General features: G+C 42.6%; 1 protein-coding gene across 1 annotated transcript; it reads left to right on the top strand.

Annotated features, from left to right (window-relative positions):
* The first annotated feature begins 5,034 nt into the window (after positions 1-5,034).
* ADAMTS4 (ADAM metallopeptidase with thrombospondin type 1 motif 4) lies at positions 5,035-15,063 on the top strand. Its single transcript, XM_077260556.1, has 9 exons — positions 5,035-6,153; positions 12,040-12,378; positions 12,607-12,739; positions 12,842-13,012; positions 13,121-13,407; positions 13,494-13,680; positions 13,800-13,975; positions 14,102-14,277; positions 14,491-15,063. Exons 1-9 carry the CDS (start codon positions 5,533-5,535, stop codon positions 14,924-14,926), a joined length of 2,526 nt encoding a protein of 841 aa, XP_077116671.1. The 5' UTR covers positions 5,035-5,532; the 3' UTR covers positions 14,927-15,063.
* The last annotated feature ends 4,349 nt before the right edge of the window (positions 15,064-19,412 follow it).

The raw sequence follows: 19,412 nt of genomic DNA, 5'->3' as shown, positions 1-19,412 counted from the left end.
GGAAACAATGCTGCAGATGAAAGACACATCACGTTACTTCCCTTACAATTCGGAAGATGTCCAGCAGTGCCATCAGTTCACAACTGGCAGCAACCAGTGAGATCCAACTACAGTCTGGCCACAAGTCATGTTCATGTAAGAAATAATTCCACAAACCAAAGTTTCCACATGGAAACAAGGCCAAACGACTCAACTATACATAAAAACGTAGGAACTGGTGTGTCGAAAAATGTCAGCAGGTGCTCTGGACTGAGGTATCAAAATGGGAGATATTTGACTATGACAAAAAGCAGTTTCCATGAAAACAACATCTAATCTGTTCTAGGGAACTACAACTTCCATTTTTCTGGGAACTTATGCTGATGGCATTATGATGAATATCAGTATCTACTGATGTCATCATCGGGCTTGTAATTACTAATTAAGCGTTACATCACATTATGCGGTGGCCACTTCCTCTCCTCGTCACAGGAAACACATTACACACATAAACCACTACCGGGATGTGGACAATGTCTTAATATCTCCCATCTAATAAAGGATCCTTAGCACATATTGTTGCACTGGTAAAGTGCAAGCTCTGTGGTCCACATTTCAATATATCCTTATGCCCTAATCTGGATAGAGCGAGATTTCCTGGGAAGATGGAGATAATCATGACCTTAGTCCTGGTGGAGAGTGACATCACTGGACTCTGACTGATGAGGTCACTACACAGGAGAAACTAAGCCTGTCAAAAATAATAAGCTTCAAGTGGCAAACCATGGTGAGAAGAATGCTCCCCATGGTGAGAATAGTGGTCCTATAATATGGTGCCCACCAATATGCCACAACTGGTGGTCCTGTCACAGTGGTCATTGTGACTCTCAGATATTAGACCCTGCTGGAGTGCAGAATCTTTGGATAAATAAACTTAGAAGTTCACATTCATATGAAAAATAAATGAACCCCCGGGTGTGTAAATATTATCTGCTTAGTCTTTTGGGGAGAAACGTTTTCACAGACGGAGATTCCGGTTTGTTTTTCTACAAAACCCACAAACCGCATTTTCCTGGTATGTCAGAGGAAAGAGACATGAGAAGAGATGACCAGACAACAGCAGGGTCACCGAGATTACGAAAAGGTGCCCAAACATAAGAGGGCCCAACAAGGTCACATATGCGAAAGACCTTTTTATGGGGACGGAGCCCATATTCAATGAATGGGTAATATTTAGGTGCAATTGAACTAACCAGATTAACGTTGATAGAGCATCATTCAAAATATAAGGTTGGTCCAAAATGACTTTACGACCCCTTATGCTCAATTATTAGTGACTGTAAGAAGTGGTTGACTAGAACATTGACTTCATGCAACATTAAGGCTCAAACTTTAAGATTTCCTGGAGCTTTTTGTGTACATGGACTTGTCATGAGTGGTGAAAACGAGGACCAAGAAATAGGAGATGGATCTCTTGAGGACGAGAAGACTACATTGGAGGTCATGAAGATAATGAGTCTTGGCGCCCCCCCAAAAAAAATATTACAGGTAAAAAAATCTGCATAATGAAATTGAGGGAACAGAGGTGTAACAACAGCAGTTGAAAAGGTCATGACAGAGCACATGCGGGTGGGGACCCGCCGACGCCAGCAGAAACTTCAACTGGATGTGTGTCTGAGGACGCACATCCAGTGAAAGTGTATTGCCCAACACAAATCCATTGGGTCCATGCGTGGCATAACACGCTGTCAGACAATCAGAGACCAGCAGCTGACGTTGGCGTGCACGTTACTGGCGGCACATGGCAGTGACGTCAAGTGCTCCTAACGCTTGCATACTGAACTCAGCTACCGGATTCAGCAGAGGACGCCGCTCATCAGTGAGTAAAAGGAACGTATTTATTTTTTTTAATTAGTAGGTACACGGTGGCCATACTACTACATGGATAACTATAGGCTGTGCATTATATTATATGGACGACTAAGGGCTTTGCATTATACTTTATGGATGACTATGGACCGTGCATTATATGTTCTGTATGACTATGGGCTGTGCAATATACTTAATGGATGACTATAGGGGTACATTATATTTTATGGGTTACTAAGGTATGTGCATTATACTTTATGGATGACTATGGGCTGTGCATTATACTTTATGGATGACTATATGATGTGCATTATACTGCATTGATGACTATGGACTGTGCATTATACCTTGTGGGTGACCATGGGCTTTGCATTACACTTCATGGATGACTATGGGATGTGCATTGTACTTTATGGATGACTGTACTTTATGGATGACTATGGGCCATGCATTATACTTTATGGATGACTGTGAGGTGCATTATACCTTGGGTGACTATGGGATGTGCATTATAGAGTGGCATGTAAAAGTTTGGGCACCCCTGGTTAATATTACTGTTATTGTGAACAGTTAAGCAAGTTGAAGATTAAATGATCTCTAAAAGGCCTAAAGTTAAAGTTGACAAATTCCTTTGTATTTTAGGCATAAAAATATAAATAGTCATTTTTTACATTTAAAAAAAAAACTTACAAAATGGAAAATGGGAAAATGCAAAAGGTTTGGCACTCTTGGAGATTTGTGTGCTCAGATAACTTTGACCAAGGTTTCATACCTTTATGAGCCTGTTAAGGATATGGCTTATTCACTATCATTGTTAGGAAAGGCCAGGTGACGAAAATTTCCCAGCTTTATAAAAACCCAGCCTCCTCTAACCTTGTACCAAAAAAGTGCAACTATAGGTGCTTCTAAGCAGCTGCCTAGCACTCTGAAAATAAAAATGATGGAGGCCCACAAAGCAAGAGAAGGCTATAAGAAGAAAGCAAAGTGTTTTCACGTTGCCCTTTTCTCAGTTCGAAATGTAATTAAGAAATGGCAGTTACCAGGAACAGTGGAGGTCAAGGTAACGTCTGGAAGACCAAGCAAAATTTCACTGAGAGCTGTGCATTATAAGCCCTTTCCACTTCCTGCTAACTTCAACTCAAAAATATTTCCTGTATCTGTACATTCATCAACCAAGAATCTGCAAAAACCTTAGTCCATGCCCTCATCATCTCCCACCTTAACTACTGCAACCTCCTGCTCCGTGGCCTCCCCTCTTTAACACTTTTGCACTCTTCCAATCTATTCTAAACTCTGCTGCCAGACTAATCCACCTGTCCCCCCGCTATTCCCCGGCCTCTCCCCTCTGTCAATCCCTGCACTGGCTCCCAATTAACCAAAGACACCAGTTCAAAACCCTAACCATGGCATACAAAGCCATCCACAACCTGTGTCCTCCATACATCTGTGACCTCGTCTCCCGGTACTTACCTGCACGCAACCTCCGATCCTCACAAGATCTCCTTCTCTACTCCTTATACTCTACTCTTATCGCCTCTTCCCACAATCGCATACAAGATTTCTCCCGCGCATCTCCCCTCCTCAGGAACTCTCTACCCCAACATATCAGACTCTCGCCTACTGTGGAAACCTTCAAAAGGAACCTGAAGAACCACCTCTTCCGACAAGCCTACAAACTGCGGTAACTTCACCTATTGTATCCTCAGCCATCCCTTGTAGATTGTGAGCCCTCGCGGGCAGGGTCCTCTCTCCTCCTGTACCAGTCATGACTTGAATTGTTTACTGTACTTGTTTTTATTATGTACACCCCTCCTCACATGTAAAGTGCCATGGAATAAATGGTGCTATCATAATAAATAATAATATTAAGGATATGGGCTGTGTATTATACTATATGACGGATATGGGCTGTGCATAATATATATAAAGGATATGGGTTGTGAAGTATATTATATGGAGGACTATGGGATGCATTATACCTTATGGAGGACTATGAGGGGTGCATTATACTATAGGGAGGATTATGGGCTGTCTAATAAACTATATGAAGGTTTATGGGGAGTGCATTATACTTCTGCTACAAGGCCCTTGTATGCATGCACCTCGTGAGTATAATAGTTTATTTTTTTCGACAATTAAAGAACAACAACATAACGGGGGACATATACCAAGATGGCGGATATATATACCAGGATGGGGCATAGATCTATTCAGTATATGGGGTCCCGGTCCAAATCTTCCACCGGGCACCCATCAGATTCTAGTTAAGCCACTGCAAGAGACCGACCATGTTGTTGTGTTAGATGATGGTTATCAGAGATATGCCGAGAAGACATCATAATGGATTAAAAAAAATGGCTTATGAGTGACAAAATAGTGATTTATCAAGTGATGGACAGAAAGGAGAAAATTAAGGAGATAGAAAATAATGGTGATCATTAAGGTCTTGAATTAGACGCAACATTAGGACAAAGTTGTCCAAACGATTAAAGGTTATTGATGACATATAGGACACATCTCGAGACTTGTTAAGCGTTAAGTTTAGTTAAACAAAATTGTGTCACAAAATACTGCAAAATTATCCACTATTTATAAATTTAAAAAAAATGAAAATTATGCAAAAACTCCAGTTGCTACGTTTTTAGTCTCAGGAGTTGACATCACTAGAGTTATTAGGGATCTAGAACTATGCCAAAACCATGCCACCTCCAATACTAAGCAATCAAGTTATGGAAAGACAGAAAAAAAAATGGATAAAAACAGAAAAATTAATCCAAAAATACAATAAAAGCTCACCAGAGAGACAGGCGGGTGAGGCTCAGTAGAACTAAGCTGGGAACGAGGGGCGAGAAATACAGACATACATTAAAACAGCTGTGTCAGAAGTTGGAAGCCAGCCTCAATCTTTGTTCTCCACAGCCTTCTGAACTTGGAGGGCTGGATCGTTGCTCGCTTAACCCTTTCCGAGCTTAACGACTTCCGTTAAGGGGTCTTTCTTTTTTGGGTGGGGGTTTGGTTAGAGGGAAAAGGCAGGATATTAATCATCATTTATGAAAAAAAAAAAACTATCTCCAGTGTTTGAGCTACATCAATTTTTGTTTAGAGAGAGAAAAAAAAAAAAAAAGTTCCAGCCAATCTGGGCTCAGCGGAGACAGCTGTTAAATACAGCCCGCTGCTAAATGATCAGTCAGTTCACAGAACAAGAGGGGAAAGGGAAGGAAAGAGCTGCAAGGAGCAGAGCCAAGACATTTTAGAACATAAGCCAACATTTTTTGCTTTTTGCGCAAAGAAAATTAATTCCTGGGTTCTGATCTTATCAGTTTTATTCCATTTCTAAGTTTTACTTTTTTGCTTTTTTTACATTTTTATATATTTCTGCAAAAAAAATTGAGGTGGAACAAAATCAGCAAAACTTGAATTTTGAAGAAAAGCAAACTATTAGAAAAAAAAACGCCCACAAATTGACTCCAAGACTGGAAAGATGGACTTTCTCCCAATGAAATAAGTTTTCAGAGAAATCTTCACAGAGTACAGAGTCATCTTCCTCTCTTCAGGACTCCTATTTTGGGTTCATCATTTTTGGTGCTACTTTTTTTGTGAATTTGTGAGATTTTAGGTGAATTGATACATTTTTTTTTAGAAAATTAAGTTTACGTTTTATAGGTTCTTAGGGTGTTTGTGAACATGTTCTGCCTCAGTGTTTTTACTGCTGCTTGGGTACACGTGGTTCTTGCTCTTGGAGAGAGACCTCAAGCCGGTTACAAGGAGGAAATTGTGTTTCCGGAAAGACTAAACTCCAGCTTCCGCCAGGAGCAGCCAGGCTGGTCTGGAAATGGTATTGAGGTATCTTCACAAAGTCACCTCATATTCCGATTTCGTGCTTTTGGTGAAGAATTGGTCCTCGATTTGGAGAGAGATCCCAGCTTTCTCTCGGAGGACTTGATGGTACAGTACGTTGGCAGAAACGGACAGTCAGATGCAAATGGTCTTTCCGAATCTGGCGCTTACTTTACCGGTTCTGTAAATTATGACCCGGAATCTATAGCAGCAGTGAATTACAATGAAGCATCTCTCTTGGGCGTTCTCCAGTTCAGAGGGACAGAATACCACATTCAACCCATGGAAAGTGGAGGACAAAACAGTGCCGAGGGAGTTGGAGCTCACATCATAAGGAGGAAGGTGCAAGAGAAAGGCAATGGACCTATGTGCAATGTTGGTTCTCAAGCGTCCATGAGAGTGCCAGGAGAACCTGATGGCAATAATCACTCTGGGAAACACAAGACACCCTCATCAAAGAGATCAAAGGTGAGATCATGACATTTGTCACATGTATATTATGTATCTATGCTATGTAATTGGGCAATGTTCAGTAGGGTTTGATGGTTTGGACGTCAACAAGTTCTAGTTGTCACATATCTGCCAAATGTCAACCACCATTGCCTTATTCAGCAGGGTACTATTATGGGTTGGTGTATCCATAGACCTCAAGTACCCGAAAAGAAAATGGCAGTAAATTTGTCAGCAAATATTTTGAATGTGGAAGTAAATGGGAGATTATGCCAATTTCTAGTTGGATTAGAACCCATCAAAGCCGTGTTGTGACGTGGTTGTGCCAACCACTGCTTTGGTCATTGCTGTAGTCATCATACTCATGCAGCTGACCATCCGCACCTTAGCAGTGGTGGACCTTCTGAAGGGCCTCATTTATGTTTTCCAGAGTGTGCAAATTCTACCTTTTATGGGTGACAAAGTATTCTTAGAAGGAGTTGTACATATTGGGTCAAGTTCATTGAAGGTGTAAATGGTCACAATATCCCAAATACTGTTCTATGTGAGCACGATAAAAGTTAAAAAGTATGTTATGTAGTTGATAGAATCTCATTGACCTTCACATATTGTGTGTACACAAGGGGCTACTGCCCTAGGGCCTAATGGGCATCATCATATTAAATGTATGAATGTATCTAACAATCCGTCAAATCCTATAGATAGCTATAAAGCTGGAGAAATTATTTTATCAATCATAACATATTGAAATGCCATATAATTGGTTGTAAAAGTTATAACTTTATTAGGCATGTGGGGGGTCTTGTTCAAAAATTGGCACATAAGTTTTTTCTTTTAGGTTAACTATAATTAAGATGAGGAGCAACTACTGCAGATGAGATGTGGATGTTATCCAGAGTCATTATGTAAATAATGCCATCTGATGATATTCTCCTGTAACTAAGCATAAGGAAAGGAGTGACCGATAGAGGTAGTATAGACTTTGATGTTAGAAGGATAAGTAACTTGTATCTGACACTGATTACGATAGTCTCCTCTCTGCTCCTTGTCCCGACCTGTCTCACATTCCTCTCAAACTTCCAGGAAACATTTGCTTTTCATGCATCAGTCAATATAATATAGGCCTCCCCTGACGTAGGGTTGCCGGACATCTGCCATATTCTGTCACGCTTACGCTTTGTTTAGCACTTGGATTGATGCCCCTTTTCTTTCTGAGCCTGTCTGGTGGGGGTCCAGTGCCACAGCAAACATCATCAGCTTGTACAGGTGTACGAAGATGCTGAATGAGAGCCTGTCCTAAGATAAGACCTTCAGACCGGGATGTTTGATGACAAGAATCCAACCGTAGAATGAGACCTAACAATCTGAAAGATGATCTATCAGGATGTGTCAGCGAGTGTTGCTCTGATCTCTAGATGATTATGTGCACATACAGCACACGCAGGAGAAAAATAACTAGAATGTCAGTGTGACTGTGAATCAAAATACTCTAGAAGTGATGACAAAAACATGTATTGGGTACCTAAATAATGAATTATATACATGTACATTCATGGAATAATACTCATACAGTATTACCATCTACGGGGAGTGGTACTGCAGTAGTTATATTCTTGTACATAGGAGCAGTATTATAGTAGTTATATTCTTGTACATAGGAGCAGTATTATAGTAGTTATATTCGTGTACATAGGGGCAGTATTATAGTAGTTATATTACTGCATATAGGGGCAGTATTATAGTAGTTATAATCTTGTATATAGGTGCAGTATTATAGTAGTTATATTCTTGTACATAGGAGCAGTATTATAGTAGTTATATTCTTGTACATAGGGGCAGTATTATAGTAGTTATATTACTGCATATAGGGGCAGTATTATAGTAGTTATAATCTTGTATATAGGTACAGTATTATAGTAGTTATAATCTTGTATATAGGTGCAGTATTATAGTATATTCTTGTACATAGGAGCAGTATTATAGTAGTTATATTCTTGTACACAGGAGCAGTATTATAGTAGTTATATTCTTGTACATAGAGGGCAGTAGTATAGTAGTTATATTCTTGTACATAGGGGGCAGCATTATAGTAGGCATATTCTTGTAGATAGGGGGCAGTATTATAGTAGTTAGATTCTTGCACATAGGGGGCAGTATTATAGTAGTTAGATTCTTGTACATAGGAGCAGTATTATAGTAGTTATATTCTTGTACATAGGGGCAGTATTATAGTAGTTATATTCTTGTACATGGGGGCAGTATTATAGTAGTTATATTCTTGTACATAGCAGTAGTATAGTAGTAATATTCTTGTACATAGGAGCAGTATTATAGTAGTTATATTCTTGTACATAGAGGGCAGTAGTATAGTAGTTATATTCTTGTACATAGGGGGCAATATTATAGTAGTTATATTCTTGTACATAGAGACAGTATTATAGTAATTATATTCTTGTACATAGGGGGCAGTATTATATATTACTCAGTACATTACTCAGCTGGGGGTAACAGTGACTACAGGTGGGAACCTTTCTTTGGAGAATATGAGAGTTTTACATCATACTTTGGGGTGCAGATAAATCGCTTACATTTTAAGCTCAGTCTTACACAGCTTGTGAGTTCTAAATTGCTATATCAGAGGATGTGGACTTGAGACCAGATGGTATATCTCTATAAAGTTGGATGTTTTTGTAGTAATAAATATGACCGCCTCCTGGGGTAGCTGAGGTAGACGGAAGGGCAACAGTTGACATCCCACTCGTGGAAGGAAGAAACCGATCAATAAAGTAGACTCTTAACCAAGTCATTGAAGTCTCCCACTGACTTCTGTCTAGGCCTATTGTGGGGGCAGATAGATGGAAAACTGACATGTCCGCATCTCCAGGAGCTTTGAAGAGACTGGTTGTCTGGGTACAAGCCAAGGAATGTAAGGTTATGTTGGTTAATGCCTTTACCACAAAACTATTTTTCCTACAATCATCCGTTTTCCAGCAAGACTACACCAAGACGTTTTTTCCATCTTAACCCAGATATATGAGCAAAAAAGGAAAAACCTTATTACAGACTCAGTTGTTCCAAAAGGGATTTTCCTTGCTCCGATACTGTCTGTTCCTCAACAGCTGAAGAGCCACAGGGTTTCTGGCAAATGCTACACCTACATCTTCAACTTGTGGCAATGTAACGTGTGAAACACGGATTTAGATAGGTAGTAGAAGACTGGCCCATCGGAGGCACCTACAGATCTGCCCATCCTCTCCGCTCCTTGTAACCATGCTTCACAATTCACAGCTGCCCTGGTTTTCCAGACATGTATTATGTGCAGACTATCACTTCAACTCTCTCCTCGCACCCGACAGAAGTACAGCACAGTCGGGCCCCGCCTGTAGCCGCCATGACATCGGATACATGACCAATGTTGTACTTTGCTGGTTGTCTCCCAATAATGTGACAACGTGAAGGAGAACTCTCGGCTCTGGCAGAGCACTTCCAAAAAATACAGAAATGTGCCAGCAATGGGGCCAAGTTACCCTGGCCTTCCCGGTTCTGTTAACTGCTTCCTGGCTGCTTTAAATTGGGCCTGATTCTTCAACTTATCCTTATTTTTTTTTTTAGGTATTGCCCGTACACTCCTTCTCAGCACAACCACCACTTATATTCTTTGATATTTTTGCACCTTCTCTTTTTCTTAAAATATCGACTTCCTTGAGGCTTGAATAGCAGCGACTTACATCAAGTCTGTGCAGAGTGGAAAGGCAGTCTCTTGTGAAGCAGATGAAACCCTTTGTGAGAGTCACTTGTGTACAGTACATTAAAACAGGTCTGAGTAGCATGTAACTTCACTCTCCTATGGAACAGGGAGACAAGTCTGTGTCATATGAAAAGAAAGCCTCTTCTACAGCAGCTATGACCAGACTGTAGAGCATGCAATGACCATCTCTTGAAGAGGAAGGAGACAAATCTATGTTATTCTAAAAGGATTAACAAAAGCCAGGTGTGAGGTTGTAATCTCCTATAGATTAGAGAAGACATGTCTGTGTAATATAAAAAGGAAGTCTCTTCTGCAGCAGATATCACAATTCTAAAAGGCACAAAGTGTAAGTCTCGTATATAGAAGGGAGATAAGTTTGTGTACCATAAAGCAGTCTCTTTAACAGCGTGCCTATCTGGCACGAAGTGGCAGTCTGCTATTTAGCTGGGAAACAAGTCTATGTAATGTGAAAAAAAAGTCTCTTCTTTAGCAAATGCAAACTTGACTGGCCTGGAGTGGTAGTTTCCTATTCAACAGGGAAAACCAAGTCTGTGTAATATGAAAAGGAAGTTTCCTGTATAGGAAATAACACAAGCACGAAGAGGTAGTGAGCTGTACTGCTGACGGACATGTATCACCATGTAATCAAGGTGGCCCCCCAAATAAGCTTTTTCTAGGCAAATCAAAGGACAGACACTGAAGGGGTCTGTAGAAAAAACAAACAGATTATGCTATGTTATGTATAGACAGGTATGGCACACTGCTGTTTCTGCGGCATGATGGTAGCGCTTTCTCTTGTACTGGTGATTTGCCAGCCATCACTCATCATGGGGTCCAAACATGAGACTTCAATGTATGATTGCTTACTCAGTCAACCTATCCCCCCCCCCCCACCCCAGACGATGAATGAATGAATGTTTTCTTTGTACATTTTGAAGGAAGGGGTAGGGTTCCCGTACAATGCTCAATAGGTGAACAGCATCCAGGGCCAATGACCCAGAAAATCCTGTGATGAGCGACAATGCCGCATAAACGGGATAAGGAGCCTTCGAGGAAATGAAAGAGAGTCGGGGAGGAAATAAGTCCCTGCAAGCCTTTTGTCTGGGTAACTATACCGTATCGATAAGATCTCCAGCTTGGCCGCTCAAAGCTTCATTCACCATAGCCTACATTTTCTCAGACTACGCTGTATCTTGGCCTTCACTTGAAAGGCCCGTTCTAGGTAATGGCCACATCAGAGCACGTCTCCTTCCAAGAAATATAAATTGAAGTAGAGTGACATGAAAAAGCAACAGAGATTTGGGGGATTTCGGAAGGACTAGTACGTCCCGTACCCATCAGCTGTCCTCCCATCCCACACATTACGCAGTGTGTACGTAACACGTGGTGAGGACATACCATCAAGAGTGGATTTGCGCAATCCATGTAGAGAAAGAAATATAACCAGATGGTTTTTCCAGGAAGCTGTCATCGGAATAAAAAACAAAAAACACCAGGGATGGATTGGTAATAGGAGAACCCGGCTCACTATTATTTGGGTGTCATCTGACATTGAGCATAGACAATGAGTTATAGAGTATCGCAAAAAAAGCAGAAACGCGTCGGTGGTGATGTCACCCTAATGCATGAAGCTGTAAATGTGAGGCCTCTACCCCCCTCACATACACGTTCTTGGGATTAAGGCCTTTCTACAGTCATAACTCATGTGCTCACTGTGTTCCCATTATCTGCTCTCCAAATATCTGTCTAGTCTCCAAATCTTCTAGTAACCCTTGCCTTTCTGGAGCGGCAGAAGGGAGGCTAAGACAAGGTTTAGATGTCTTCTAAGGAAGTTTTGACCAGAAATGTAATATCTATGGAGAGCTCAGTCATGGTCAACATGTAAGACATCTGTGGCATCCATGCTGGCAACACTGCTATTATCTGTCTAGTTTTCTCGTGCCCCTTGTCTTTCTGGAAAGCCACAGGAGAGGACAAGACAAGGTTTCTTGATCTCAAGGGGCTGATGTTTTCCAAGGGAATTTCCCATAGAGGAGATCTGTTATGGCATCCATTTTGGTTGTGACTCAGAAATAGAAAATACACATTTTGAGGTTGCACATTGGTTTAATTACTAATGTACTTTATTAATTGCTTCTTTTTCCTATTTTCTGTAGCGCTTTGCATCTGTTCCTCGCTATGTGGAGACCCTGGTAGTTGCGGATGAGACTATGGCAACTTTCCATGGTGCAGGCCTCAAGCGGTACCTCCTGACAGTCATGGCAGCCGCAGCCAAATTCTTCCGCCACCCAAGTTTGAAAAACCCAGTTAACGTTGTCGTGACACGGCTGGTTGTCATTGGCCGGGCAGACAAATCGAACAACTATGGGGGACTGAAGATGACCACTAATGCTGCTGAGATGCTAAGGAACTTCTGTGAGTGGCAGAAAGGTCTGAACAAGCCTAATGACACCGACTCTGAACACTTTGACACAGCCATACTCTTCACCAGACAGGTAAGTTTTTACCGCATCTTATACTCTAGTCACATCTTGAGCTGCATTTACAATTTTACTGGTTGCTACTTGGGAATGTTAGACTCAGCCACATTAGGTCAGAGGAGGGCAGCAGTGAGATGCACACTGAACGCTTAATAAATTGTTAATGCAGCTCAGCAAAACAAAGAATGCTGTTCGGGATGCATATAAACACACTGAAATAATGAATCAATGCAATGTTAACAGAACCTCTGTGGACTGTCCACCTGTGACACACTGGGGATGGCAGATGTTGGGACAGTCTGTGATCCATCACGCAGTTGCTCCATCGTGGAAGATGATGGCTTGCAGTCCGCATTTACTGCGGCACACGAGCTTGGTAAGTTTGAAGGTCAATCATTGACAACGTTGCTGCCTAATCTCATCTTAGCTGATGACTTCGAGGAGGTCATGGTAACATATCTTCTCTTCTCGACCATAGGACACGTGTTCAACATGCTTCACGACAATTCCAAACCATGTGTTGATCTCAACCGCCCGTCAAGCAACACTAGACACATGATGGCGCCAGTCATGTCCTACGTAGACCCGGAGGAACTGTGGTCACCTTGCAGTGCTAAGTTCATCACAGACTTTTTGGACAATGGCAATGGTAAGTTAAACTACCCAAAAGTCATCTACATCATACCGGCGTTACTGGAAATTTATGGCACCAATCTCTTTAAAATGGTTGATAAAGCTCTGCATCTCCACCCTCCAGGTCACTGTCTTCTGGACAAACCTCAAGCTCCACTTCGTCTACCAGTTCCATTCCCCGGTAATGACTATGACTCGGATCGCCAGTGCCAGCTGACCTTTGGACCAGACTCTCGCCATTGTCCCAACCTGCACACTCCTTGCTCATCTCTGTGGTGCACGGGCCGGATAGACGGTCACTTTATGTGCCAAACTAAGCATTTTCCTTGGGCGGATGGTACCCAATGTGGAGTGGGCAAGACCTGCATGAATGGCAAATGTATCAACCGGGTGGAGATGAAAGCTTACAATGTAAGTACTCCTACTACTATGTATCATGTCATGTGAAGATCAACACCAAAGTTCAAAATCAAAAATCTTATTTTTTCTAATGGCAGACACCAGTTAATGGTGGCTGGGGTTCCTGGGGTCCCTACGGAGAATGCTCCAGAACATGTGGGGGTGGAGTACAGTTTTCTCACCGTGAGTGCAATAAGCCCGTTCCCCGAAATGGTGGCAAATACTGTGAGGGAAAAAGGACACAGTATCGCTCCTGTAATACCCAGGAGTGTCCCACTGGCAATGGTGAGTAGAACCTGTCCTACCAGTCAAGCTTTTTGTAAAGAAACCGGATGGATTGATATAGATGGTGCTGAATTTGAGTCAATGATATAAAGGTGAACAATATTCTTTTAATATCGCAGCTCTGACCTATAGAGAGCAGCAGTGTGCTACGTACAACCACAGAGTCGACCTCTTCAAAGGGTTCCCCGCACCCATGGACTGGGTACCACGTTATAACGGAATCGCAGAGAAAGATCAGTGTAAACTCACCTGTCAATCCCGACCATTGGGATACTACTATGTCCTAGAGCCAAGAGTGAGTATCCAGTTCAATGTTTACTCTACTAACCCGAGTATTTTCTAGTCACAGCCAGAGCTGCGATCACAATTCTGCTGAATGCAAGGTTTCTAAGCCTTAATCCTAGTTTGTTTTCTTCTACAGGTAGCAGATGGTACTCCATGTTCTCCAGATTCCAATTCAGTTTGCGTTCAGGGGCGCTGTGTCCACGCTGGATGTGACCGTGTTATTGGATCCAAGAAGAAATTTGACAAGTGCATGGTGTGTGGAGGAAATGGTTCTGCCTGTAGCAAAACATATGGATCGTTTACAAAACCTAGGTAAGAATTTACTGGTACCGCCTTAATTACTATTAGAAATTTTCTTAAAAGCCACATAAAACCTAGTGGGTCACTGCACGGTCAGCTACTTCTTCAAAGCTTAACGTGATGCCCTCCATTCATGGGTCTGGGAATGCTTGAGGGAAACCTTAGCAAGAACTGTAACCGTGTCCATATTTGTTGTCACTCAAGAACTAAATGTTTCTATTTTAGGTATGGATACAATGACGTGGTTACCATCCCAGCTGGAGCAACCAACATCTTGATCCGTCAGAACAGCGGCTCATCCTCCACCAGTGACGGAGTTTACCTGGCTTTAAAACGGCAGAATGGATCATATACACTCAATGGTAATTATATCTTGGTGCCATCTGAACAAGATGTCAATGTTGGAGGAGGGTTGACCTTACGCTACAGTGGAGCCACCAAATCCACGGAGACCATCGTAGGACGCGGACCCCTGAAAGAGTCCCTGACCGTTCAAGCTTTGGTTGTAAGTGACCAAAGAGCCCCACGTCTTAAGTACACCTTCTTTGTCCCAAAACCGGCCACACGTTCAACCCAACCAAAGAAACCAGCAGAAGACTGGATGAAACGAAGAGCACAGATTCTCGAAATTCTCAAGAGGACAAGAAACAGCCGAAAATAGGCGACACTTAAGACTGAAACAGAAGAAAAACAAAAACTTACTTTTGCCTTATTATACTAGGCTGGAAATTAAAGGTTTGTGAAGAGGTCTAGTCTTCAAGACGGATACAAGAACCTTGTTTTCTTAAGGATCCGGGCCCAAATTTAAGGCAACTGGTCCATGTAATGGTCATTTCAACAACTGCCGTATTGGCTCACAGAGCACATAATCATCCAGAGACTTGTAATAATGGGTGATAAGCGGTATGGACGCATCACAATGGAAATCTCAAAACTCTTGTATATAAACAATAAGTCAGTGATGATGGCTGGTCCACTTCTGGTGGTTTCTCCCAAAAAGGTCTTCCTTTTGGCCTTTAACTTTGGTTTGGATGCTTACTTACATCCCTATGAACTCTGAAGACCAAAAAATAAAGGGAACCACCCAATCGTCGAGGGAGTCAAAGGACTTATCAATGAACTCTTCGATATCTGGTTCTGAGGAGTTAATTCCTCATCAAGGACTGATAAGTAGGGTCTGGATACCCGAAATTATTTAATATGAAATTAAATATATAGGATAAATAAGTTGATACCAAAACATTAAAGGAAAGCCCAGACAGCGCTAGTAGCTATCCCCAAGAGCAGGGCATGGGGTTGAGGAATAATGGAAGATCAATTTTAAGTGTGTTAATATGAGGAACCTGGAAGATGCGTAGTCATAGAGTAAGGCTGCAGTCACACTAGCAGTATTTGGTCAGTATTTTACATCAGTATTTGTAAGCCAAAACCAGGAGTGGGTTATAAATGCAGAAGTGGTGCATATGTTTCTATTATACTTTTCCTCTAATTGTTCCACTCCTGGTTTTGGCTTACAAATACTGATGTAAAATTCTGACCAAATATTGCTAGTGTGACGGCAGCCTAATGGCGAGGGGTCGGTGAAGGTGGATATTTCTGAGGGTGGAAGAGACAGACCTTCTTATTGGGCGATTTGATAGAATTGGGAGCTTTGCTATTGTAAAGGTCTACCCATAAAATATGGGGGCCTCGCCCATGGTGCTTCTACTATACAACGTCCATTAGATTTTAGCTTGTCTCTTCAGGTCTGATTTCAGAGGTGCTATAGAGGACTTCCATCCCACAATCCCAGCAGACCTTAACTTAGTCAAGACTAGAGTTGGATACAGGTCAATCCTGTTCCTTGGGATATACAAAGTCTTGTAATGGTGCTAACATTACCAGAGTACGTAGCTAGAAAGTTCTGAATTAACATAAGGATTCGCAACTTGGCCAAAAGTCTATAAATGGGTGTTGCCAAAGACCCAATGCTCCCTACAGCTGGAGACTCTGCCACCACTTTTATAGGCTCTTGGTACAAACCGGCCCTTTGCGCGCACATATTCTAGTCTATTTATGTATTTATTCTTTTATATCAGTCTTTTACGGTACAAGTCACCCAAAAACTGCAAAACCTCAATTTATGGCTATAACTTTAACTAACAGCTCTCGAAATCCAACTTTAAATTATAAATCATAAACTAGACAGATGTAGGACACATTGGAACATATGGGACAGCCACACCAATAGGAATACACACGATTCCACTTCTTACCACACCCCTACTTAAGCCTAAACATTGTCCATATGGTTCCATCAGAAGAGTCATACCGCCCAACCCACTAGCAGATGGGATATTACCACAATTAGGACTATAAAGATGATCCCTAGGACTCATGACAAGGCAGAACCCGCCATCACCATCTCCTTGAGGTTTCTGCATAGCAGATGCTGTACCACGTCTTAGTGACCCACAATGCTTTGCACTGTAAACTAGAGACAGATCCACCAGCCAGACACTGGTTATAATTAATACGGGATGATCACACTTCAATGGTGGTGTGGCTGGTGTCATGTGACCACACAAAACGGCACACTGAGACAATGTGGTGCCACCATGTATGGTAGCACATGGAAAAGACAGATCTAGAAAATAACACAAACTTTGACCCAAACCATAAAAATACTCAAAAGAATACCAAAAAGCAACCTCCACCACAGAGCAGGACATCACTAATGCATAGGGCACTACTGCAGTGCAGCACATACTGTAATCAAACACAACCCAAGGATGGCAGGTACCCGCACCCAGACTGTGCAGTCTACAGCCTCAGATCCAAGAGATGGCAGTCTCAGATCTCGGAAGGATCAGACCAATCCTCATGTCGTGATTATTAGCGATGATGGTTTTATATCATTGTACTTTTTATTTGTATTGTTAAAATGCACAAAATTATTTAATATCTATTTATATAAAATAAGAACAAGACGCACTTTATTGTGCCCGGTGTAATGTATTGTGTGGAGAGAAAGAGTGTGTGAGATGTGAGAGTGTGTTTGAGAAAGTGTGCGAGTAGAGAGTGCGAGTATGAAAGTGTGCGAGATAGTGTGCGATAGTGAAATGTGGGCTTAATCTGGCCTGACACTGAGTGCAGCCACTAATATTCTGCATACTGTATGTCCAGTATGAGACGAGAAGTATCAGGAGTTGTATGAACGTCCTGCAGATGATTAAAATAATAAGCCGGCCTCTAGAGAACGGTAAGAACGGGGCTGCCTGCAGAGAACAGTCAGGGTGAGGAGGACCATGGAGAACGGTAAGGGTGAGGAGGCCCATGTGGAATGATCATGGCAGGTGGCCTGCAGATAACGGTCAGGGTGAGGAGGGCCATGTAGAATGGTCATGACGGGGAGGCCTGCAGACAACGGTCAGGGTGAGGAGGGCCATGTGGAATGGTCATGGCAGGGTGGCCTGCAGAGAATGGTCAGGGTGAGGAGGGCCACGGAGAATGGTCAAGGTGAGGAGGCCCATGAAACATGAAAAGGGCTGGGTGGCCTGCAGAGAACAGTCAAGGTGAGGAGGGCCATGAAACATGGTCAGGGCAGAGTAGCCTGCAGAGAACGGTCAAGGTGAGGAGGCCCATGTGGAATGGTCATGGCGGGGGGCCTGCAGAAAACGGTCAGGGTGAGGAGGGCCATGTGGAATGGTCATGGCGGGGGGCCTGCAGAGAACGGTCAAGGTGAGGAGTGCCCTGGAAAGGGCGAGGAGGGTCATGTAAAACGGTCAGGTCGAGGAGGGCCATGAAGAACGGTCAGGTCGAGGAGGGCCATGAAGAACGGTCAGGGCGAGGAGGGCCATGAACTATACACTATAGGGTAAGCACACAGGCTCTTTACGTACAAGCAGTCGTGGCAGGTGGTCAAGCCGAGCAGCCTGCAGCACTATTGGGCCACACATAGGGCACTGAATTAGGTATTATTGTAGATAATGAGATCAGGTACAAAGTGCAGCTTCCGCGATGAGCATTCCTATATGGATGAGTGGAAAACTAAAACAAGAAGAATGATACTGTACCGGAAAACAGCCTAAAAGGGCCAGCATGCCTAAAGCACAAGCACCTGTTAACATTCCCCATGTACAGTGGGGAAAATAAGTTTGTTTTTTTATACACTGACGATTTTGTAAGTTTCCCCACGTAATAATGGAGAGGACTGTAATTTTTATCGAAGGTACAATTCAACTGTGACAAGATGCCTGTCAATCTTCCTCAGTCTGGGGCTCGATGCAAGATCTCGCCTCGTGAGGTAAGCATGATTCTGAGAAAGGTCAGGAATCAGCTCAGAACTACACGGGAGGACCTGGTCAATGACCTGAAGAACGCTGGGACCACAGTCTCAAGCATTAGCGTTAGAAACATACTATGCAGTCATGGATTAAAATCCTGCAGGGCACACAAGGTCTCCCTACTCACGCCAGCACATGTCCAGGCCTGTTTAAAATTTACCAATGACCATCTGGATGACCAAGAGGATGCATGGGAGAAGGTCATGTGGTCAGATAAGACCAAAATAGAACGTTTAGGTATCAACTCCACTCGCCGTGTTTGGAGGAAGAAAGACGAATACAACCCCAAGAACACTGTCCCAACCGTGAAGTATGGGGGGGGGGGACATCATACTTTGGTGGTGCTTTCCTGCAAAGGGGACAGGACGACAGCACCGTCTTGAAGGGAGGATGGATGGGGTCATGTATTGTGAGATTTTGGCAAACAATCTCCTTCCCTTAGTAAGAGCACTGAAGACGGGTCGTGGCTGGGTCTTCCAGCATGACAATGAACCGAAACACACAGGCAGGGCAACTAAGCAGTGTCTCCATATGAAGCATTTGAAGCTCCTGGAGTGGCCTAGCCAGTCTCCAGACCCGAACCCAATAGAAAATCTTTGGAGAGAGCTGGAACTCCATGTTGCCCAGCTACAGCCCCAAACCCTGAAAGATCTGGAGGAGATCTCTATGTAGGAGTGGGCCAAAATCCCTACTGCGGTGTGTGCAAACTTGGTCAAGAACTACAGGAAATGTCTGACATCTGTAATTGCAAACAAAGGTTTCTGTACCAAATATTAAGTTCTGTTTTTCTACTGTATCAAATACTTATTTCATGCAATAAAA

The sequence above is a fragment of the Ranitomeya variabilis genome, chromosome 1 (assembly GCF_051348905.1).
Source record: "Ranitomeya variabilis isolate aRanVar5 chromosome 1, aRanVar5.hap1, whole genome shotgun sequence".
Classification (NCBI taxonomy): Eukaryota; Metazoa; Chordata; class Amphibia; order Anura; family Dendrobatidae; genus Ranitomeya; species Ranitomeya variabilis.
Note: the sequence above shows the minus strand (reverse complement) of the source record. Positions and strands in the feature narration are given on the sequence as shown.

What these genes read in the sequence shown, in the direction of transcription:
- ADAMTS4 (XM_077260556.1), top strand. Translation starts at nt 5,533, where the DNA reads ATGTTCTGCCTCAGTGTTTTTACTGCTGCTTGGGTACACGTGGTTCTT. An exon ending in CCATACTCTTCACCAGACAG is followed by an intron (nt 12,379 to 12,606) that starts GTAAGTTTTTAC and finishes CAATGTTAACAG; the next exon opens with AACCTCTGTGGACTGTCCAC. An exon ending in CTTTTTGGACAATGGCAATG is followed by an intron (nt 13,013 to 13,120) that starts GTAAGTTAAACT and finishes TCCACCCTCCAG; the next exon opens with GTCACTGTCTTCTGGACAAA.